At 36.6% G+C, this 24,395-nt stretch overlaps 1 protein-coding gene across 2 annotated transcripts; it reads right to left on the reverse strand.

The window, feature by feature from the left end:
- Nucleotides 1–9,343: 9,343 nt before the first annotated feature.
- On the reverse strand, nucleotides 9,344–24,296 carry LOC123865988 (tetratricopeptide repeat protein 17). Of its 2 annotated transcripts, XM_045907245.1 has the most exons (19): nucleotides 23,981–24,296; nucleotides 23,289–23,660; nucleotides 22,434–22,660; nucleotides 21,733–22,020; nucleotides 20,124–20,233; nucleotides 19,377–19,691; nucleotides 18,723–18,831; nucleotides 17,801–17,959; nucleotides 16,952–17,077; nucleotides 16,630–16,771; nucleotides 15,733–15,957; nucleotides 15,149–15,326; nucleotides 14,267–14,383; nucleotides 13,757–13,963; nucleotides 13,112–13,229; nucleotides 11,900–12,119; nucleotides 11,095–11,252; nucleotides 10,468–10,573; nucleotides 9,344–9,560 (listed from the first exon to the last, which is right to left on the reverse strand). In XM_045907245.1, the coding sequence occupies exons 1-19, from the start codon at nucleotides 24,089–24,091 to the stop codon at nucleotides 9,423–9,425; spliced, it is 3,426 nt and encodes a 1,141-aa protein (XP_045763201.1). In that variant the 5' UTR covers nucleotides 24,092–24,296; the 3' UTR covers nucleotides 9,344–9,422. The 2 variants fall into 2 exon arrangements, 1 of the variants encoding a protein (XP_045763201.1); XR_006796101.1 differs by lacking the exon at nucleotides 11,095–11,252.
- Nucleotides 24,297–24,395: the final 99 nt, after the last annotated feature.

Consider the following 24,395-nt stretch of genomic DNA (forward strand, 5'->3'; position numbering starts at 1 on the left):
TCTCCATGATATTCTCAAAGATGCCAATCTGGACGCCCAGCGTGGCGGACTATGGCTTAAGCCCTTCTATTCTTTGAGGAGACCTGTGCTCAGTAGTGGGCTGGGGCTGATCTTGATGATGATAATGATAATGAAAAAGATCATAGATAGTTAATTATCTACCTACTAGTGTTAGCATTACAGTATGCGCAGCAGCTTACGCCGGTAGTATGGTTTCCTACGGCATCGCAGGGCTTCGCGCCACCTGACACCGTAGCTTTTTATACTCGCCCGCCATCCGTTTCACTTGATAACAAATATTATATTAAATTACGTGTCAATTTCGATGGGGTTCGTTGGCCTTGCGACAAAAAATTGGTTCGTCAATCGCTGACGTTTTTAACTCACAAAATAAATGTTTCGATTTTAGCAAAACTACTCATACCTGACTTAAAACAAAATATATATTTATATCTATGACATCAAAAAAAAAAAAACAAAAAATCAGGAAACAAAATATTAAAAAAAAATGTTAAAAAGAAAGAAAAATTTTTTTTTCATAAATTCAAAAATGTGGAAAACGAGTGAAATAATAGAAGTGACATTAGGTAATAAAAATAAAATTTAGGGTTACATAAACAACTTACCAGTATTACGTATTTACAAAAAAACATACCTACACCGCCCAAATGGTAATTTTTTTTTTGGTTTCTATAATATTTTTGGGGACCAAGTTACATTGCGATGATTCTATATGCTTATGTAATCAAACATTATCTTTATTTTTAAGAATTATTACTTTTATATTTTTATTTGCTTTGCTTTTTTATAATTTAGTTCGCATATTGTTATAACGCAATAAAGTATCGGCATTCAACTGGTGTGGAACATCAAGACGGAGTCGAATGAAGTCCAAAGCAGCTGCTGGCCACTGCACAAGATTAGTTAGAGTATACTCTTGTGCGTGTGACAGCGGCTATTGCGGACGTTTCATTTACGACGTACGAAGATGCAACGTTTCTGCTCCAACATTTGACCCAACATTTGCCTTCTTCAAAATCTTCGTCCAATTTAAAAATATTTGTCAAACCTTTTGGCAAATAAAATTTGAGTCGAAGACTTCAATAGTTATGTTTATATATTTAGGTATTTCATTAGATTACAAATTGAGGGATCCACTTTTGTGCTGCCTTATTGTAATTTCAGAACTCTACATTTACTCTATAATATGAATGTACTAATTCATTAACTTGAGCAAAGTGAGTAAAAGGTCTGTAAGACCACAATTGGCAAATTTTATTCGCATCTCTTAAAGTCTAGAAATTTTAATTAAAAAAAATATGATGAATTCGTCATCAGGACGGAAATTCAAAATTCTTGTGTACTATAATATAAAAATATTGTACACATTCTACTCACTTTACTTGAAAATTTAATTTTATATTTGTAATATTAAGAGAACTTTTATGTGTTTTATGAATCCTATGGAAATCTATATTAATTTACGTTTTATTAGTACAAGTAGATGCATTATATTCATTTTACATTTTTATTCTAATGATAAAATTTTTCACATTAGTATACCTACCGCCTATCCGTGGACAAAATCAGTTTCATATGAAATAATTACGGCCTAAATGTTCAACCACTCGCTTAGACGCTTGCCTTATTGGACTGTTTTTGCAAGGAGGTCGTTAGCGCTCATGTTAATTTTTTAAGTACCTATTTATTAATTTTTTTTATATTTCTACTTTTGCCTATATTAAAATGCAAATGAATTTCGGGCTAGCGACCAATGTAAAGGTAGACCTACGATACGACCTGCGACCTATAATATAATGTCCTATCCCTTTTAGGAAAATTTCTAATTCAAACTAATTCGATTCATGTATTAAAAACATTTTTGCCAGTAAATAACGGGTGATTCAATTCCAATCAAGTGTCAATCCGTCATTTTGAAGAGAGAAAAAAGTAGATATATATACCGTTTACATCTAGATGGGTATACTATTTCAAATCTTTACCTAATTGGATTCTACGCGGCAGCGTAGCGGATTCCTAAGTCGCTTAGCGCTACTGATTTCATAGTCGGCACCTTACCAGACTAGTACGTAACTAGACCCGTTCAAACTTTCAAAGGCTTCCACCTATAAAACCACCCACACAATCTGGTCGGTGCCTATTCACTTTAATTCACAAAACACGATGCCCGCGGCTTCGTCCGCGTGGATTTCGATTTTTTAAATCCCGTAGTAACTCTTTGATTTTCCGGGATAAAAAGTAGCCTATGTGCTTCCCCGGGATGTATCCCAAGTCTATATCAAATGTCGTTAAAATCGGTTCAGTGGTTGGGCCGTGAAAACGTAGCAGACATACAGACAGACAGACTCTTTCGCATTTATAATATTGGTATGGATATGGATGGATTGTAAGTTAAAATCCATTTTTATATTTTCTTCGGAATAGTACCATGTCATGCATTGGCAAATACTTAGTATCGTGGCAACCCCCTGCCAGACACCCTTAAACTTTAATAGGTATGTATGTCTGGATTCCAGTAGTTGTCCTGTCCTGGATGTCAACAGGGGTTTGCCACAATCGTTCCTTCCTGTGTTGGGGACAATGCGCATAGAAACTTTCAGCTTTTGTAAAATAACGAAGGCATGGATCTCACTGGCTCTTAGTCCATTAGCTACGCAACGGTACAAAAACATTCAACGCGCACGCTGCGGTACGCATTTTCTCATCCCGTGATTTGTGTTTCTTTTCACGAAAACGAAAAATCAAACAATCGATTCTACAACTTTCTTTTATGTAATATAGGTATATATGTAATAGTTATATATATTGTACTGTAGCCGTAGCACCCCATACTTAGATACATTATATTTTAGGGAATTCCTTTAAATAGGTAAGTTTAGCTTTAAACGTTTTTGTGTTTTATCTACCTAATTACCTAACTACTATATTGATGTAGGCAGTAGTTATAGTAGACGAAAGTTTAAGAAATATTGACTTATTCGTACCATTAACTCAATATTAGGTAGGTTATATTTTGAAATGTGCCTATGCCGTAGCACCAGATCCCCTAATCTTCATTAGTCATAATATGACTAATGAAGATCTTTTTTTTTTTTTCATCAATATGGAAATCATAATTTAATTAGAGAAAGGTATAATTAATGCCTTTCTCTGATTACAAAAATAAAATAAGTAATTTTTTCTGCAATTTTCATTTAGGAAAATAAATTTGATAAGTGGTTCTCAATCCTGTTCTTCCCAAGAATAATTTTAAGGGGGTCTCAGTAAATCATGGTTTGTTACTGATGCCTACCATACAGTAATTTTTGCATCAAAGTATTTTTCTTTCTACTTCCGTCATCATCATCATGATAATCATCACCACCACTCACCACTGAGGACGTTTCTCATCAGTCAGAACGAATGTACACACGAATTAAAATGAGAAGGATTTGGCCTGACTTCGTCTGTGTTGGTGTTTGCTGGCGCGCGTGCTCTGCCTTTTTGGAGTGTTTTTTTTTTTTTTTGTTAAAAGTGGCCAGGTTTTGTGTTTTACTAGTGTTTTTGGTGGTGGAACTGACTGGGAATCGCTCTAAAGGGGTGCCGCGCGTGTGCCGGCGAGCGTCAGTACAGACGAAGTCCATACTTACCTATATAGTTTTCCTAAATTGTAAATAACTACAAACTTGACATCGGCTAATCTTTGTAAAGCCAGACGATAGAGAGAAAAAAAAAGGATTTGGCCATAGTCTACCACGCTAGACAAGTGCGGATTGGCAGACGTCATACACCTTTGAGAACATTATGGAGAACTCTCAGGCATGAAGTATGCACATGAGGTTTCCACACAATGTTTTCCTTTACCGTTAAAGCAAGTGATATTTAATTACCTCTTAGTTCCTAAAAGTTAGAGGTGCGTGCCTGGGGTCGAACTCCCGATATCCCGAATAGGAAGCGGAAGTCTTAAAACCTATCTATCAGGCTATCAGGGCTAGTATCGCTGTCTGTAAGAGTGAATTTCTTAACTTACCAAGCCAACCTGAACACCTACTGACTTAGTTTTTAGTGCTTATAAAATCTTGTAAAACTTTAAAGGTGCAGACACACTGTTCGTTTCTGGTGTGCCACGTTATCTGCTAAACGCACCACTGTGTTATTAAATACTATAATATTATACTAATTAATAATACTAAAAAACTATACGTAAGTACGTAAGCACAGTAAGTAAGTATAACAAAAATGTATGACACTGATTACCTTCTGTCGCGTTACAAGATAATGTGTCTGCACTCTGAAACTAATTTACTCTTAATCTTAACTTTTATCTGTGCTAGATACCTACGTATATAAAAGTCCACATTAAGGAGGATCCACACCTGCTAGCTGAGTGGTTCATGAGCCACTGTGTGGTTCACGAGGTGTACTACGTGAATCAAGTTGAGGTTGCCGTCAGTTTCCGCGGCACGGAGCAAGTCATGCTGTGAGCTGAGCGACTCATGAGCCACTCAGCTCATTGCTGTGGCATTTGTGGATGCTCCTTCACTGTACCTATGGTTCGAATTGATATTCCTCTTGTAATCAGATGGTACTTACGCATACAGATCTAATCATCCATACGAAAGCTGAAAAATGTTTTTGTAAATATAGTTAGATAAGTACGTACCTACCTAACTCTTTAGTTGTTAACTAATTAAAAACTGAGTAAAGTTATAATATCACTCTTGTGGTCATATGCTGGTATATTTTTTACTAATATTTTTTTGTATTTCTGTATTTTTATATCTACAATTTTCAGGAATAAAAATGTACCTACCTATTTATTATCTATATAACTGTTTTTTATTCACAGATTTGTGTTAAATTAAATTATATTAGGTATAATTATACTGTTTGATAATAAAATAACGCATAACACAAACCTTCATGGACCGTTTTGTACAAGTCTCTATCTACTCTTTCACATAAGTGTAGTAAAATGTAACATTAAGAAACATATTTTCATGTCTGGGTTGGTCTATTGACGGGTATTTAATTTAAAGATGAATTGAAGAACTGGCAAACAAAACGGTATAATTGCACGAAATTATATTTTTCAGGAGCAGCAAAAAACTGAAGATAAAGTTGCTAAAAAGATAAAACTTCGGTGTAATTATACCCTTTAATCTAAATCTAGAACTTTGCACTCGATTTTGTTTCTAATTTAAGCTGTTTTGTTTGGAAATGACTTTAAAGTTCTTATTAAATCATCAAGTAAATAATAGTTCAGTTTTAGGCCCGCATTTGCGTGAAAGATTTATATTCTGAGGACCAAAAACGTCTGGATGAAAAAATACCTATATATTGCTCAGAAGTGTAATTACACCGTTTTGTCACAGAGGAAAACGGGTTTTGTTCGCCAGCTCCTCAGTTGATTTTGGATTAAACTAGCATAGTTAGGCTGAGATCTATAGAGCGCACTTTCACTTTGCTCAGCCTTAAGACACGGTTAAAACGAGACAACGTTATAAATCTTTCTCGTTTCTTACTCTTAATCCTGAGCAAAGTCAAAGTGCGCTCTATACATTTCAGACTAAGAGTAGTATTGTTTCTTCAATTCATGTACCTAATATAAAGTTTTGATTTCAGCAAGATTTTACGCAGTCAAGAAAGCATAGAAGCCATGGGACGAAGCCCAAAACAACTATTGGTCACTGCACAGGACTAGTAAACGTGATATACTCTTGTGCGTGTTCCAATAGTTATTGTGGGTGCTTCATAATCTACGTTGGAAGACGTTAGCAGCGAGAAGATTTTAAATGGACTCAAGATATGATTGGCTTTTTTTCGTTTTTATTGTTCAAAATTTTGTTACCTATCTCGTTGTTCCGTAAGTACCTATAAAGTGTGTGTGGCTTAGACGGCTAGAGCGCGTGTCTGGTCTGAAATCACCCAAGACTAGAATAAGTTTGCCATATCGGCAACGTTGATAGCTTTCAAGCCACTGTAACGCAACTCTAACTATAAACTTGGAAAGTAAAACATTACTTATCATCCAAATTGTTAGAGAAGTTCCCGAGAATTGAATTAGATACATTACTCAGAGATGAAATGAAAATAAAAATCATTTATTCAAAATAGGTACTATTGTACACCTTTCGTGTGTCCGATTTTTTAAATTTGAAAGATGATATAGTGGTGATAATTAATTACGTGAACTTAAAACTAAAGCTATGAGGGTTCCGAACGCGCCCAAGTCTGAGAATGTGGATACAAAACCGAAGCTTTTAACTGTACGTAAGCTGTAAATAATTATTCATATTCTTCCTCCGTACCTACTGTAGGCAGTGTGATATGGAATGGCGACAGGCTAGGTCTAGCATTGATTATTAGATTTCGGTCCAGTTGATCTCGATTATTTTCACCAATAGGTAGGTAGGTATATTGTTTTGGTTTGCAGGCAGCACCAATTCTGTTGCGGAAATCAGTGACAGATTGGAGCCAAAAACTTGGATCTATTGAATCTATCACTTTACTTATTTCCTTATGTAGGTAGATACACATAATATTATTTTGTATAAAATAAAACCACCAAATAACAGTCAAGGATATTTTGTATATTTTGCAAAGACCACCTGGTCAAAATAAACTTTGGTCAGTCTTAATTTTGTACAATGATAAATTAATTATTAAATAGCGCGCATAGTTCAATGAAGGACACGGCACAAAATCAATGAAGAAACATTTCTTAAAAACATCATAAATAAAAACTAACTGAAACCTGAAAGGTTAGAAGTAGGTACATAAACACCTCAATATGAAATTGTTTAACAAAGAAATTAATTAACATTAAATTGTAGGTCTATGTTCTGATTGTAAATAGTACACCTAGATTTGGAATGATTTTTAATACTATTTCTTTAAGTTACGTCAAGATAATTGCAAATATTAAACATACAGGCTGTAACCAGAACGCTAGCAAAAACGAAGACAGCTGATAGTACTGATAAGATACCAGAAAAAAAAACTACGAAAGAAAATTTTTAAAAAAATCCTGTATTTTGTTAAAGTTCACAATATATCGCAAATAATACATCTGACTGACGCTAGAGGTCAACGAACGTTGCGTAGTTAGGTGCCGCGGGGTTAATGCCACGTGATAGGGCATTGACCCCGAGTTTCGCACATTGCGGGTTTAAAAATATAAGGTTGAGATCTATAGAGCGCACTTTGACTTTGCTTAGATTTACGATACAATTTTTATTTGCAATACAGGGCGAGCTTTAAAAAAAAATACAGGCTTTCATTTAAAAAATCGGGGTTTCTTGGTATCTTATCAGTAATCATCAGAACCATCACCTGGCTTAGTATAAGATTTTACTTCGCACCCATTAGTATTCGAGAGTCGAAACAAAATAACGTCAAAGTAAAATGGACCTAAAGATACTTGATTTAAAGCGAAAAATTCAGTACTACTGATTTTTATTTCGCAACGTTTCCGCTTGTAGCGCTGGCTGTAAATATATGTATAAACTTGAGCATTAAAACAACCAGTCAAGGGCGTTGGTGAGAAGTACAATCTTATACTAAGCGTACTGTATATGTCGCGGTGAAATGGCATAAGCCGGGAGTTAGCCAACTCCCTTAGTGATATGGCTAACGCCCGGGAGATATTAAAACGACAACTCAATTGGTGCATTTCACTAAATTTTGGCTAACTGCCGGTTTATACCATTTCGCTACGACATAACACTGCCCATCTGTCAGGTGTGCCACTGCACTCAAATAACTTTCCCTACATTTGCATAGTACAATAAAATCTGCCACTCATTGACACGGCGTCACTGATGCTTGACTTGAAACTCCACCTTAAAGAACGCCGAAGGTTGAATGTTGTTGCAATGAATTACATTTCGTCAAGCAAGTTTGTGCTGACCATTTTATTAAAACTTTAAGACAGATCTATCTACACTTACATCTAAGGACCAGACTTCGACACTGTTTGGTTCAGTAATTTTGTTCTTGCAAAAAGCAATATTATTCTTCAAATACCTTATCTGCTTTAACATTGATTACATTTATAAAAGTACCATGATATTGAGCCAATTGAGAGTTAGGTCGCGTTTTCATGGGTCGACCAGGGGCTCGATTACGGTAAAATGACAGTCATACTCTGACGATTAAATTCATCTCTGATTGTTTGACGCTCGCTCATTATTGGCTCATTGTTGCAACAAAATACCATAAATTCAGCCAATCACAATTCGCGATTAATGATTGATGTAGGTTTCCCGGAATCGACCTTCAGGGGCGAATTGGTCATTTAACTGATAATGGACCGTGTAAGAAATATTTCAAATCTCACCCTGAGATCTATAGAACTTTGACTTTGCTCAGGCTTAAGACACTGTTAAAACGAGACAGCGTTATATAGCTGGTTATGCCATCTATATCTGTCTCGTTTTAACTGAAACTTAAGTCTGCCTTAGTGTCTGCCCAGGTCGACCAGTGAAAACGCGGCTTTATGGATAAATAGTACACAATTACTTATTTTACAGAGCTTTTTTTATTTTTAGTATACCCCTAGTACAAGTTCTTTCAACTCGAAATCTAACAGTTTCCGTTTCGGTAACATTAAAAGGAACCTAAAGCATCTTGTATTACCAGCAAAATCGGTAGGAATGCAAGCTGAAACATATGGGGAAACTCGACGATCAATATAATTGTATAAATAACTACTTAGTTTTTTCCATGACTTCATCTACGTGTTTTTAAGCTTCTTAAAGATCCCGTTGGCTTTTTTGTAAGGTTATCTAAATGCATAATTTCAAGTTTGTAGACCTTGCAGTTTGAGCAGCTGTACGTTGATGTGACAGTCAGTCAGTAATCACTAATCAGTATAACATGTCCGAACTAAGGGAAATCGTGTGCGCCATATTGTGTCATCGCTGTCAATATGATCCGATTAGGGTTAGCAAAAAAATAAGTATATATATTTACGAATAATTGTAGCTTCCAAATGTAATATTTCCACTCAGTGTTGACAACTGCGTGCTTAAGTACTAGATATAGTGCATTTTTTGATATTTCAGTGCTTAAAATTTTTTTACTAATCTAATCTAATGCGTTTTTAAGCTGATTTAAGTGTCTAATGAAAGCTGTCAGTGAAAAATGCAAAAAATAGCGATGATTATTATTTAATTTATTTTGAGAAAACACGTTTTGTATACAAAATACTTTTCTTGCTAACCATACCTTTCAAATGACAGTTGATACTTGATAGTTCGAGACAAAAATATGGCTTTCACATTATTACTTCGGACGCATTATATCTCATTTAATAATAATAATAAAAAAAAACTGTTACTAGAGGTACATATTACTCGTATATTTCTGTAAGTATTATGCCATTTGTCTTTAAACATTTGCCCCGGTGCAAAAACGTCTTATTCGCCTTTCTTCATCTTCCCTTCGCCGTAGAACATGAGGCACATAGTCGCGTGCAGGCATGCCTTGGCAGGGAGGAACTTTTCATCGAACGTTAGTGAGTAACGGTACATCCAGATTGCTTGTTCATATTCAGCCTGTAAAATTAAATTTAATTATTTTCTAAAATTTTTCGACAGGAATTAAAAATTGTCAAGGCATAAGTGAAATATGTTAGCTACATTGCCTTTGGCTAGAGTTGAATTTGAAAAAAAAACCGGCCAAGTGCGAGTCAGACTCGCGCACTGAGGGTTCCGTACTCGGGTATTTTTTCAGACATTTTGCACGATAAATCAAAAACCATAATGCATAAAAATAAATGAAAATTTCATGTCTTTCATATGATACCCCACTTGGTATAGTTATCTTACTTTGAAAATTGAAACATTTTAATATTTTTTTTAATGATGTAACCACAAATTCGCGGTTTTCAGATTTATTCCTGTAATTTGTGCTTATAGACCTATCTACCTGCCAAATTTCATGGTTCTAGGACAACGGGAAGTACCCTATAGGTTTCTTGACAGACACGACAGACAGACAAACAACAAAGTGATCCTATAAGGGTTCCGTTTTTCCTTTTGAGGTACGGAACCCTAAAAAAGAAAGGACAATTCGGGGGAGATGGAAAATGACGGCAAGAAAAATGGTCGTTATTGATTCGAAGCAGAAAAGATTGGAATTTATTAATATGTTTTCAAGAAGTTAGTAGTTACCATAATTCATGGAAATGTTACTCTTTGATTTAGTTATAAAACTATATGACTTCCGTGACTTTCTGCGTCGATTTAGGATATCGGAATCTCGTGGGAACATTTTGATTTTTTTAGCACTAAAATTAGCCTATGCCTTCCCGTGGATTAGTAAGCTCGTCAAAATTGGATGAACAGATGGACCTTGAAAAGCTAGCAGACAGACATACAGACACATTTATAATATGGCTAGTGATAATTGAGCATTCACGCATGACCGGTAAGACGGACGTGATTTCAAACTAATACTTACCAGATAAGTGTGGGAAACTGCAACTAGGAAAGCTTCGATTTTACTCTTCGGCATCATGTATAAGGAGAGATAGGCCACTTCCTTAGCATCTTCTTGCTTCGATTGCCTACAAAATAGGTTTCTATTAAATAAACTGACTTTTTCTGACTACAGTATGTTATAATAAGTAGATCAAGGTAGTAGATCTAATTTATATTAGACGAACACAAAATATTAGACTAGAAATTACTAAACTGTTAAAATTGTTTAAAAGTTATTATTGAATCTTTTAATTGCCACAAAACTTGGTCTGTATTCATAATTTGTATGTTGTATTTTTTATTTGACAATATTATAGTTCCCTATAAAATCTAATAGAAATGTAACCATTTCCGTCTTTTTTGTGACAGGATGTGTGTTGCGGCACCGCATCACAGAGACTGCGTTGCCGCTCCGGCAAAAAGTATGGCGTTTCAACGCATGGTGCGTTGTTCCCTCCTCCCCGCCTCCTCTCTCTGGTGCGCCGCCACACGCCGTCGTATCGCATAGTGTGGCATGGGACAGCGATTTCAATATAGGTTGACACAGCGGCACCGCTCAGGCGCCGCATCAAGTGGCTTCACTCTAATGTACTAATGTTTTGCTTACATGTGCAGCAGGGCGGCGAGCGCGCGCAGCGGCAGGTGCTTGTGGTGAGTCGGCGCGAGCGCGTGCGCGGCGCCCAGGCAGCGCAGCGCGCACGCGCCGCGCCCGCCCGCGCCGCACCACCAGCCCGCGCCCAGCGCCCCCGTCCACGAGCGCGGCCTCTGCGCAACACACACACGTGTCCATTACCGATTCAGATGTCCATGTAACACGGTCGAATGCGTTCCTCCCGCTCTCGCACTGCGTCTTTCGTATACATTTGTCGCTCGCTCGTATTGTGACGTCATCGACTTCAGGTGCACAGTTATAGTTGTTCAATTTACTTATCCGATAACATGAATTAACTCAAGCTACTTAACCCAGCGTTTTGAGCTATACGGTAATATGCAGTCAGTCAGTTTGGATATATAAAAGACAGATTCTTGACGGAAGCCTAGACAATTTGTCCTGTATGATGATAGCAAAAATCTTTTCTATATTAATGTTTCTATACTTACAGTGTCGCGGGAAGTGGGCGGATGAGAAAAACGGAGGATCGTGTGTGCCTATGTCTAGCAGTGGACGCCAACAGGCTGATAGACTGATAAATTGAACCAAATAGAAGTCGTCCATCTATTCCAGGCAGATAACACATGGAGAACTTTCTTATTCGACGGGGTTACGGTTGTTATTTCCCAGTCCTCTGCCCAGTCAAAGCTAAAAGATGGTAGAAGTGGTAATGACGCCACTTTGTACTGTCTCATTTACTCATATAGCCAAAATTCCACGCTGTCCAGTCAATGAGGCGTATTTTAGCCACGATACTCACCGTGTCGACGTACTTGGCGATCTTGGCTCCAAGCGCTACGTAGTCGAAGTAGTCGAACATCTCCGCGAACTGGTGCATGAGGCTGAGCACGGGCTGCCAGCCTTCCCCACTGATTCTGCTCAGCTTGTCCAAGTAGAAGTCGTCCAGGGGTTCCGCGGGCCGAACACACTCGGGGACTTTTTTATTCGACGGGGTCATAGTTGCTATTTCTGACGGAAGCCTACAAATCACGATTATTATTAGGCTATACGTTATTGACAGGCTACAAGTGTATATCTAACGGTTTAGGATAACAGGCAGGCCCTGAAATAAAAATGGGGAATATACTAGAACAAAGAGACGTACGTCCAAAGATATTATGTTTGCGTAGACCCCAGCCATACACATTACTCAAATGTACGACATAGGCACATCGTAGATTTTATTGACATTTGGTCATATAGAAAATTTTAAGCAATCGTAATCTAAGAGAAGCACCTTAAATTATTCAGGTGCTCTCAAAAAACTGATTTCTGTTTTTCAGTATTCAGCCTTTTTACTTAGACATATTTGAAAAAGACATCATGTAAGGCTAGATGTAAGGGTTGAAATAAAAATAAATAAATGAATGTAAGAGAGAAAGAAAATAAACATTTACAATGACTTTCGAGTTTAATTTTTTATATCACGCCCTTACTATATAATAATTATTGATAAGCACGCACATTACTGTGTTACGGTGTCGCAACATAATCTGCCTCGACTATATCAACCAATCAGAAACTAGAGCGCCCAGCAGGCAGGCGCCAGTAAAACGGACACTACAGTACGCAGCAGGAAATATTGCACATCGAACTTTAGAAAGAGATTTTTGCTTCGTAGAGCGTCGTCTCTGTCACTCATACCTGTGTGACGTTTTGTCGGTCGTAGGTTTAGCCTTTTAGTAAGTAATTGAAATGCTTAGGATAATCGTTTAGAAAAGTATACTTATTAGAAAGCAAATAAATGTATTAAAGTTCATTGCTTATCAATTTATCTCCATCTAGACTTATCTACCTGTCATACTTAAAATGCGACAGAGACAACGCTCTATGAAACCGTTATCTCACTCTAAATTTGGATGTGCAATATTTTCTACCGGGTACTGTATCTACAAAATGGACGACTGATGCCTTCTGTCACAAGGCGACACAGGAATATAGTAATTTAAGTGCTATGATATTGAGAACTTACTCCATATCGGAATCAATGAGCAGCTGCCTAAAACTGATGATGTGCAGCCAATAGCCAAGTTGTAAGTGATGGTACGCACAGTCGTCCTCCTTTAGAGCCAAATCTTCGGGCTTCAGGTCTGCACACAATAATCACACTAATATTATAAAGGCGAAAGTTTGTGTGTATGTATGTGCGTATGTTTGTTACTCTTTCACGCAAAACCTACTGAATGGAGATAGATTATACCCTGGATTAACATATAGGTTACTTTTATCCCGGAAAATCAAAGAGTTCCTACGGGATTTTTAAGGAAAACCTAAATCCACGCGGACGAAGTCGCAAGCGTCAGCTTGTTTCATAAATAGTTCTTGCAATAGAGTCTTGGACTGTAGTAATAAAATGATGTAATGTTTTGCATGGCGGTAGTTTATGGGGCTAGAATTCATTATTAATGAGAATAATTAAATAAAAATCATGACTTTTTCTTTATTTTTAACCTAATTATTACTTAACGTCATGCTATATACGGAAGGCGATCAATGATACCACAAAGCGATATTTGACAAATATTTTTCAACTTTTTAACATAAAAAGAGAGTAGTATCTACGGACTAGAGGTCTTGTGTATTACCGAAATAATTAAGGAACTAATCAAACACTTACTGTGACACCCCAGTGGGCCGCATCCTTTCAGCACCGTGTCGATCGTCTTCACCATATTGTCGAAGTTGGCGTGGTGCGCCAGCCTGTCCGCGTGGTCTTTGGGCGAGTTCGCTATGAAATGGTCGAAGAATGCCTCGTCCATATTGTCCGCCACTTGCTGCGGTTCACCCTTCTCCTCTAACATTCGCACTAGAGCGCTTGTGTCGGCTACCGGGGAGAAATATAAAATTGCAGTACTGGGGAGTGCTATTTGAGACGGAGGAAATTTCAATCGGAGGAAATCCCATAACATAATTCTAATAACTTATGCATAGATATTATATCTATGCATGCATAAGTTAGAGTGAACTATAACCGTGGTGTTTAATTTAAAGAAAAAAAATGCATTGAAGAATTTTCAAACATTAAAAAAAACTGAATCTCCATCCTAGGCTGCATCATTACATGCCAGCAGGTCTGATTGCAGCAAAGCGCTAGTCTACAAATTAAAAAATAAATACGATAGTTTACCTCTTTGGTGGCTTCTGAAGCACTCTATGTTGGCCATCTGACAATTTTCACCATCTTTCTCGCAAACCATATTCAATAATGGCTGCACTTGAGTACAAATGTCGCTCTCACCGAAGTCTGTAAATTAAAATTACCTTACATATTAATATCTACCAATATGATGTGCACAAGTCTCTTAATAAAATTGTCAGGTCTTTAGGCAGTGTTATCTATTTTGCAGGAAATGTTGTGAAAAGGATAACACTAATTTTACAGTATTCAATTTGGCTTAGAGATTTGTACACCACCAAATAGAGAGCGAGCATATTTTTGTTAATGTACTGAGTATTCTTCAGTAAATCTATAAATTAATAAATCAATGTAAGGCCAAGGGGACGGAAAAATCTGTAAAATAATTTTTTTCTGCGTTTTGTCTGTGAATAAATGGCACTTTCGTAACTTTTTTTGTGAATATAAAATTTAAATCACGAATTCCAAAATATTATAATGAAAGGACCTAGGTAATTTTTAAAGAAACGAAGTATGAATGCAAGTCATAAGATTAACCTTCTGTTTCCGACAACTTTTTTAGGGATCCATACCCTAAGGGTAAACATTCTTTCGGCTCTTTTCGGGAGGTCGGGGTTCGATCCCGAGCACGCACCTCTAATTTTTCGGGGATATGTGCGTTTTTAAAACAACTAAATATCACTTGCTTTAACGGTGAAGGAAAACATCGTTAGGTAACGTGCATGCCTGAGAGTTCTCCATGTTCTCAAAGGTGTGTGAAGTCTGCCAATCCGCATTGGGCCAGAGTGGCTGACTATGTCCTAAACCCTTCCCACTCTAAGGAGGCCCGTGCTCAGTAGTGGGCCAGTAATGGGGATGATAAAGGGAACTCACCCATTTCCCGCAGTGTGTTGACCTGTTTCAAAATACACGCCCATCCATTGAGCAGATTCCTTGCCAGGCCGTTCATGAAGCCTGGTTCCACTCTAACCACTTGCTTTAAATGGAACATGTGCGTGTTGCGATGTTTCTTTATCATGTTCAATTCCGCGAGGATGAAGTTTGTACCTGGCTGCAAAGAAAAAATACGGTCAAATGCAAGTCGGAGTTCGGACACGAATGGTTCTGTACCAGTATAAAAAATATAACACTTTTTGTTCCAACCCTAGTGCACTCGTGACTGTAGTGACCTCAGGTTATAAGCAAGTTTATCAAGGACAGCGCCATCTATGATATGAGTTAGTTAACATACTATTTCGAATAGATAGAATGTTAAAATCTGTTGCCGTCCCTCTTTTACAATATGAAAGAAAAGGTGACAACAAAAACACTATCTAACGTAAAACACCGTTTTAATTTATTTTATCAATATAACTATTATACGAATTTACATAGGTTCTTAACACCCTTAAGTCTTGTCGACCTTTCTGGGCATGTCTGGTTGTTTTGTACATACTGTTTATTTGTTTCATTCATACCTCATATAAACTCAACTTAAAAGCCTCTTCAGCGGCCGCCAGAGCCTCGTCAAAGTATCCCATCTCCAGATAAACTGAAGCCAGTGAAATGAGCACTATGTCTCGATAGATCTGTTGCACGCAGCGCCCGGCCGTGAGGAGGCAGTGCAGTGCGTTGACGTTGTTACCACGAACCCGCCAGTATAGGGACGAGAGGGTTAGCAACATCCATTTTGGCGCTAATTTCTAAAAAGACAATTAAGTTAAGGATTTTGGGAAAAAACCCCTACTTAAATTGAAAATTCTCCTGACGCCTAGTCAAAAGTAATCCATTATAGCATGCTCAACTCTATCTTCACAACTTGGCAAAACACAGAGGAAAAAAGACACGCGTCTTTTCATAGTTTTTTCCACGATAGAAAAGTATTACAATATGTTTTGGAGATATAGATATGGAGTTATGCTATGTAGATAAAATTTTAGATTGTCACTTCGACTCTGTCAGTGGGAAGCGACCAAAAGACCAATACGATCAAAAATTGGGGACATTAGCTTCCCAATGCTCATCAAGTCATTACCACTTAAGGCTCAAGCCGTGAAACGTACAACTACATGCAATCGTGAGTGCACACTAAATAAAACAGTACATGATATTAAATAGTCTAGATTTGAGATGCCAACATGTTTACTTAGAAATTCTTATAAACTACTCTACTAAGACTTCTCAAAGTAACTGTATGAAAAAGAGAATAGGTATAGTCATGTTGTACAAAAATTATGTTAAAGCTCAGTAAGGGCTAGCGCGGAGATAAGTTTAGCAGACCAATCAGATTGTTGTCAGATGACGTGATAATGCTTTCACGACCTCTATCAATAATTTGATTGGTCTGCTACTTAAATAGGATAGTGTGATTATACCTTTTTCATAGCAACGTGGATACGCTGCCCGATCTCAGCGTCCTGCATATGTGAAGCAGATTCAATGTTGCCATTACTGACATATTCCAGCAGTTTCTGTCGCAAGTAGCTAGTTTGCACCACTTCCGTCACTATCTGTTGCCTAGAAATATTTAGGCGTATTGAGAAATATATATACTGTCGCTTAAGTTCTAACACCATGTACCTAAGTCATTTTTGGCGCTTTTAACATTTAGATACCATTCGCTAGTGAATCGAGAGTCGTGTCCATTCCGCCAATTAGAAACGAGAATGTGCAACAGGATTAGCCCCAAAGACTTACTTAGAGGATTTCTTTTGCGTCAAAAGCGTTGCTTCCTTGTCCTGAGGGCATGTGGGCGGATGCCAGGGCAACTCGTATTCTTCAGATAGAGGCACGCCTATCTTCTCTGTTAGCAACGATTTTATTCTGAAACGGGCTCCTGGATCAATATGTAGACGATTTCAATACATTTAAAAAAAATACAACCATGGCATACATAAAATAAAATTGTATTTCAGAAAAGCTTCAACATCGTAGAGCGTCATCTCTGTTACTCATACCCGATACTCATACCTATGAGACGTGTTGTCGCTCACTTGTCAGTCTCAACGACAGAGACAATGCTCTATGAAACTGAAGCTGCCGATTATCTCTTTCTAAAGTTCGATGTGTGATAATTCCTGCCGGGTAGGTACTACAATATTATTTACTGCTCTATGCTAAACCCCTAAACTGATAAAATCGTCCATCGATGCGGCAAAAGATTGCGGGCGTCATATATTTAGTACGGAATAATGACGTTTTGACGCGCAGACCCTCGACCCTTTGAAGAATGCTGAGATCGGTTAATCATCACGCCAGACTGTATTACGACACGGTAAGCCCGAGTACATATTTTTAGTCTCAGAACTATATTAGTTTCTAGAGTCTAGACCATCGATACGTCGATTTGTCGTAATCCAATGAATTTTAGACCTAAATCTAATCTAAATAAGATTTCTTGAGTTTGTAAATAATTATAACAGCTTTATGAGAACTTTTTATAAATGGGAAGATGAAATAAAAATAATAATCCTGTTGAAAATCTATTTTACACTGCTCTAATAAAAAATTCCTAGTGAAAATAATCCTGCTAAAGCAACATCTTACCTCACTCCCTTATTTTCAAAAGGCATAAAGACTGGGAATATAGCCTCTACATTCGGAGGGAAGTCCGGCGCAGTCTCTTTGCAGAGCTTATTTGAAGGCCAATCGACTTCTTTGTCAAAGTCTTCTATATTACGATTTATTTGCATACTAGGCGGGTACCTGTTAAAGAATATATGTTTTACATTCAGAAAATTCCATTTTAAACTCTAATCATACTAATTATATTGATACCCTACAGCATGATTTGATAATTATAATTTACTCCACTATGTCACTATATAACTATGTTATATTTATTGTTTACAAAGCAAAGCGTAGATGTGCTGCATGAGTGCGTGCATGCGTACTGATGTATTCAAGCATGCATTTTGATTGCGTACACCGCACACACTATGTACGCACATAATATTATGGATTAGGATTACCACGAAAGTCGAAACGAACGAAAGTTAATTTTATATTTTACGACAACTTAGTGATATTATAGATAATGGGTGCAATGCCACGATTGATTTGGTGTTTTTAACTGCCCATATTTTGACTCAGTTGCATGAGTCGTGGTGACGACGGGACTGCAGTGCTGCGAGAGATGAAGTTCGAGCTGTCATGGGCAGTACCGATCTACCCGCTTTCTTGCACTGCATTCCCACCGTGGCCACGACTCATGCAACTGAGTCAAAATATCGACAGTTAAAAACACCAACTTAATCTTGGTAATGTACCCGTTATCTACACTATAAAATGTCGTTAAACCACGAAATAAGCTTAAAATCATTAACTTAGTGATAATGATAACTACAGATGGTTTATTTGATACCCAAAGTTAATATAGTGGCGAAAAGTTATGTTGTTGATATGAGTCAATTCCATAAAGAGCCGTGAGTCGTGACTTATAAATCAGCTTTAATAAAATCGCACTTACATATAAATTCCGGTTTCGAATTCACTTATATCTTCATCATTCGTAATAGGTTTTTTCTCAGTACCCGGGCGAGATTCAGTTTTCTCTTCACGAGGAGTTGATTGTTTAACTAAAATAAAACACAAAGAAATATGTGTAACCTACTATAGTTTATTGCATAGGTAAGTACCGTGACAGCTTAGTGGTTAAATGTCCGCCTCCTATTCGGGATGTTGGGAGTTCGATTCCGGGCACACACCTCTAACTTTTCGAGTTATTTCGTTTTAAGTAATTAAATAACAATTGCTTTACGATTACGATGAAGGTAAATATTGACAGGAAACCTGCATGCCTGTGATTTTTCATAACGTTTTCTGCCAATCCGCAAAAATCAAACCCTTTTTAAACTCTGACCCAAAAAGAGGGTATTATAAGTTTGACGTGTGTATCTGTGTATCTGTCTGTGGCATCGTAGCTCCTAAACTAATGAACCGATTTTAATTTAGTTTTTTTTGTTTGAAAGGTGGCTTGATCGAGTGTTCTTAGCTATAATCCAAGAAAATTGGTTCAGCCGTTTAAAAGTTATCAGCTCTTTTCTAGATATTACTGTAACCTTCACTTGTTGGGGTGTTATAAATTTTTAATTTACACTTGTTATATTGTGAAGAATCTTACCTATATTATGCTCCAGAGTTATTGTTCTAGTTTCCTTATCAAACTTAACATTTATAGGTGGTTCTCTTTGTTCTGTTTGAAAATTATTGTCACCAATATGGGGATTCTTATTAACATGCCGTATAAGCCTCTCTAAGCTATAAATTGTATCGATGGCACTAACACCCTGTTTCCCGAGCTTTTCATCATTGTATAGTGGTCCATCGATAAAGTATTTTATTAAAGAGTTTTTGTCTACTTGGTTCTTGAACTCTCTCATATTAATGCCGGTTATGTCTGTCATCCTTTCGTAGTTCTTTTCTACGTTTCTATATTCTGGAAATTAAAAAAAATAGAACTTGAGATTTAAATAGGTTTTCAAATAATCCTGTAACACACACAACATAAACAAACACTTCCGCATTCATAAGCGGAAGTGTTTGATTGTTAATATGAGTAGCTTAGATTGTGGCCAATCGAGAAGATTGAAGAAGACCAATCCTTATTCCTTAATCTAAGATGGATGATAATTATTTATAGTGAAAGAGTGCCTGCCAATCTGTGTTGTTTTTCCTTTTCATTACTCGACTGCTGAAACAGGTGATGTTGGTGAATTTATACATAAAGCTAGTTTGCATTCTTGCTGTAGACAAAAAAATATTTAAGAAACTTCAATAAACTCAAGTACCTAATTTGGGTGATTTGACTCAGTTTGTGATAATAGACAACTTAGAGTAAAAGTATATTAGCCATAAACAAAAGTATTACCAAACTCGTCCCCATTTTTGAGGGTCTTTAGAAACTCTGCCTGAACCTTAGGCCATACAGCTTCTTTCTGGTTATACTCATTTAGTTCATCGCGAAGCTTATTTAATGTCCTACAACCGAAAATATTCTTATATAAGTAGTAATAAAAAATAAAACCTTACCTTACATTATATCAATAGGGACTATTAAAATATACATACACATACAAATTAATATAAAAGAAAATTTAAGTACGTTAGTTTGATGCTGTCGGCGCATTGCAGGAGAGATGTGAAGCGAGAGAAACGACGCATACGCTTTTTTACCCGATTAACTACGGCAAAGCCAAAAAGAAAGTTTATGATTTTAGCAGTCTGTATATTCGTTTGTATTTATGTGTGTTCCACCGTAGCGCGTTAACTACGGAACCGATTTTTATGAATGAAGTGTATATCGATTCGTTATTATGGTCCGGGTGACCTATGCGCACATTTAATACGTAAAAAATTGACCTGACAGATGTTGCATCTGAAAAAGTGAGGTTTCCAAAAAATTGCTATTGTGTCAAGTGGGATACACAACAAAGTAGATAGTAAGTGATAGTTTAGAAAATAATCAATTCTTCGCTTCGTGTTTCCTGCAATGTGCCTTTGTTATATGAATACAAACAAAGAACACTTGTAACAATATACACAAAAATTTTAATATGACAAACATACTTAGTTTATTATAACAATACCAGCAAATTTTGTTATTTAAGCTTTATATGCACCTTTCTAAAAAATAAAAATAATATGTACGTATCTTCCTACATAATAATTTATGCCAGAACCTACAGGTAAGTCGTCCATCATAAAAATAATTATACTTTTGCAATAGATATAATCTATTGAGTACCCTACACCAAAATTATAGACAGGTACAACATACAATATATATTAAGAAATATTTAGTAATGTAAGTATTTAAATGTTAAAGTTTGATTTTGGTGATAATTTTAATTCTGTTGTAGTTATACAATCTTTAACGAAACGAAATTCACAGAAATCTAGTGCTATACTTTTCCACAGGTAGCATTATGAGAGGGATAGCAATAGATTTAGACCTGTTATTAAGTATAGTTTAGTTTAGAGATACAAAATTAATTGTTATTTATTCAAGTAAATTTTTACAATAGATAATTAATTAACAGATACATTTATTAAATAGTATAAACCAAACATTTATATTTTAGCCATTATTGTCCACCCGTGCGAAGCCGGGGCGGGTCGCTAGTAATTAATATTCCTATTAGTAATTATAGTCGTCAAAAAGACCACCCCTGGTTGCCCCTGGACCAAAAGTGCCCATCAAGCTGGCAGCATTGCCCCGCTGAATGGCGATGGACAACCTTTGGACCAGGTAGGCCCCAGAGCGTGGATCGCAGCCTTTTTCTCTTATTTAGTTTAGAGATTGTGTATAACAAAATTAGCCACTTGTAACATTTCTAAAACTAAACACATTCAATAAATGTTAATATATTAAGCATTAGTATTGAATTAAATGCACACAGAAAAACAGAAACAATTATTAAACATTTAACAGACCACTCCCTTAATATTCTATTAAATCATTATTAAGAAATACTTACTCTCTTATAGCCTTAATCCTCACAGCCAAATTAGCATGACATAGTACACCAAACTTATGCTTAGACGCTAACTCCATCCTAGGATTCAGCTTCAATGTTTCATCATAATATTTTAAAGAAGTGTTGAATTCCCCAATCACTGTATAAGCATTAGCAATTGCAAAATGGCTGACATAGTTTGTATGATCATGGTCTATAGCTGCACTTAGAACTATAATGGCGTCATTTGTTTTACCACTTCTGTGTAGCACCATGCCTAAGCTTCCTAGGGCAATATCTTTATATTCTCTGAAAATAAAAGTGCAAATTAAAAATTTATAACACCCCCAACAAGTGAAGGTTACAGTAACTAGAAAAGAGTTGATAACTTTCAAACGACTGAACCGATTTTCTTGGATTATGGCTAAGAACACTCTTGATCCCAGCCACCTTTCAAACAAAAAAACTAAATTAAAATTGGTTTAGGAGCTATGATGCCACAGACAGATACACAGATACACACATCAAACCTATAACACCCCTCTTTTTGGGTTGGGGGTTAAAAAGCATATTGAGCAAAACTGCTAGAAAACTGCATGTAGAAGTTTCCACACATAATATACAGAACACTTAATATGAATTATAGGAATTGAGTAAAGATTGCCCTTAGATTTGCCCCTAGCCTTACTATGTAGATTCCAAAATAGGAGAAAAAGAAATACCTTGGTGCATAGAGCACAGCCCGCCGACTGCACTCCAAAGCCTTTGGGGCACTTCCTCTGATTCTCCAGAACAATGAAGCCATATGATAGTGTAACCAAGATGTGCTATTGCGACGGAGCACCCCAGTCACCCAGTGACCAAACTGGTCCAATGTCATGATGGGGGATAATATTTCTGGCAGCACAAATTCAGGATTAGCTGTCAGATTGTCCCTTTGCATCATACTCTATAAGAAAGCAGATTTTTCATTAAAAAAAATATTAACTTTTTACTTGTTACTTGTCTTATTGCTAACCACTTCGTAAAATTACATATATCTTTTTTTACTCTCTGTTTAACACCAGTCCCTTCAACTTCGCTATATAGAGTAATTTACACAATATTAAAAGATGTATATCTGCATTAGATTATATAAATGCTTATGTAGGTACGGTACTTGTATGTCTCTCTTGATAATAAACTGCTCATTGAAAAAACAACAATAAAACTAGTGTAGACCTTTGGCATTGAGCTATGGGACACTGCAAACAATTCAAATCTAGAAATGGTAGAGATTTAGATGTAGAAACTGCATGAGCAAACAATAAAAAAAAAAAGGTGGAACACAGAACAAAGAGCTACAAAGTGCAAGTTAACACAACAAACTAGCTACATTATTCAGTATCCTAATGGAGCTCCCTCATCACCTTCCCTCTGTGACTTCACCTTAAGCTAGAATAAATAACATTAGAGACAGTTTCCAATGGAGGAACAGCCTCTCATGCCATGAGAATAGGTACTGAAAAAATCTGCTTTTAGATTTTACAGCAGATCTCTTAATGGAACAAGAATAAAATAAATGTCATTGTACTTACCTCTAAATGTTCAAAAACGAACATACTAAAAGTCAATGAAGACATACGTTTGCAATCTGGCATATCAGTATTAGGCCCATAATAAGGATTAGGAAATAGAAACTCTTCTTCTGGAATCTTCTTGGAACCATCTTCAAGGAGAGCTGCATGCCAATCAATGGTATTAATGTTACCAGCCCTCACACAATCTTCGTCCTGGGCTATTTGTCGACCAATATCAGTGAATTTACCAACGTCAAACCAAAGTCTGTCTATAATGGTTTGCTGTTTTACTAGGTCATTATAAATATCGAATATATCATCCCAACGTTTTTCTTGGTTCAAAAATGCTAGTAGATCATATGGACGTGCCATGTCAAATGGGGAGTCAAGCTGAAATACAAACAAAAGTTGTGCATTGTTATAAAATTAATGATAATATACAGTCCAATTTTTAGCGTTTTCTAATCGTAAAGTTGCCTGGTATAGATTGTTACTATTACTAAGCAATTAGCTTGCACCCATAGACATAAAAACCTTCAATGATTTGTTAATTAATCTAATTTGCACAGTTAATTTGTCATTGCCTTGTTGATTTTTCTCAAACATTATCATTAACAAGCTGTATTACTGTTTATAGATGATTTACCTACTTAATACATTGAAAATACATTGTTCAAGCAAATAAGTGTTTACCTTGAAAGCTATCTTACCCGGGGTTGAATTAATCCACTTTCAGTGACCATCCAGTGGGTTGAAGATTCAACTTTGTTAAATAACATCACGCACACACCAAACAAAATAAAGAGTCTACTAAACGACATGTTGAGGCTTGTATTTATTAAAATGCTTCCGAAAAGCCTGCCATTTATTTATAAAATTAGTAAATTAAAGATTTTTGAAAATACATCTACCAAACACGACCTCCGATCCACTCCGCTTCCGCTCCGCGCAAATTTCTTTTCGCGCATGACCAGCGCATGACATTGACAGTCACAGATGATAATCGCCATCTGTCAGCCTTTTTTCCACCGGGCTTTACAACTCTGGCTTCGAACCGTTTGAACCTTGTCAAGGCCATAGACTACAAAACACAGACGAATAACCAAAACAATCAATAAAAATATA

The sequence above is a fragment of the Maniola jurtina genome, chromosome 6 (genome assembly GCF_905333055.1).
Source record: "Maniola jurtina chromosome 6, ilManJurt1.1, whole genome shotgun sequence".
Taxonomy (NCBI): domain Eukaryota; kingdom Metazoa; phylum Arthropoda; class Insecta; order Lepidoptera; family Nymphalidae; genus Maniola; species Maniola jurtina.

Excerpts from the sequence above, each read along its gene's own strand:
- LOC123865988 (XM_045907245.1), bottom strand. The coding sequence starts at position 24,091 with ATGTCGTTTAGTAGACTCTTTATTTTGTTTGGTGTGTGCGTGATGTTA. Across the intron at positions 17,078-17,800 it reads TTTGAAAATAAGGGAGTGAG|AATAAAATCGTTGCTAACAG; the intron begins GTAAGATGTTGC and ends AGCCCGTTTCAG. Across the intron at positions 16,772-16,951 it reads ACGCAAAAGAAATCCTCTAA|GCAACAGATAGTGACGGAAG; the intron begins GTAAGTCTTTGG and ends AAATATTTCTAG.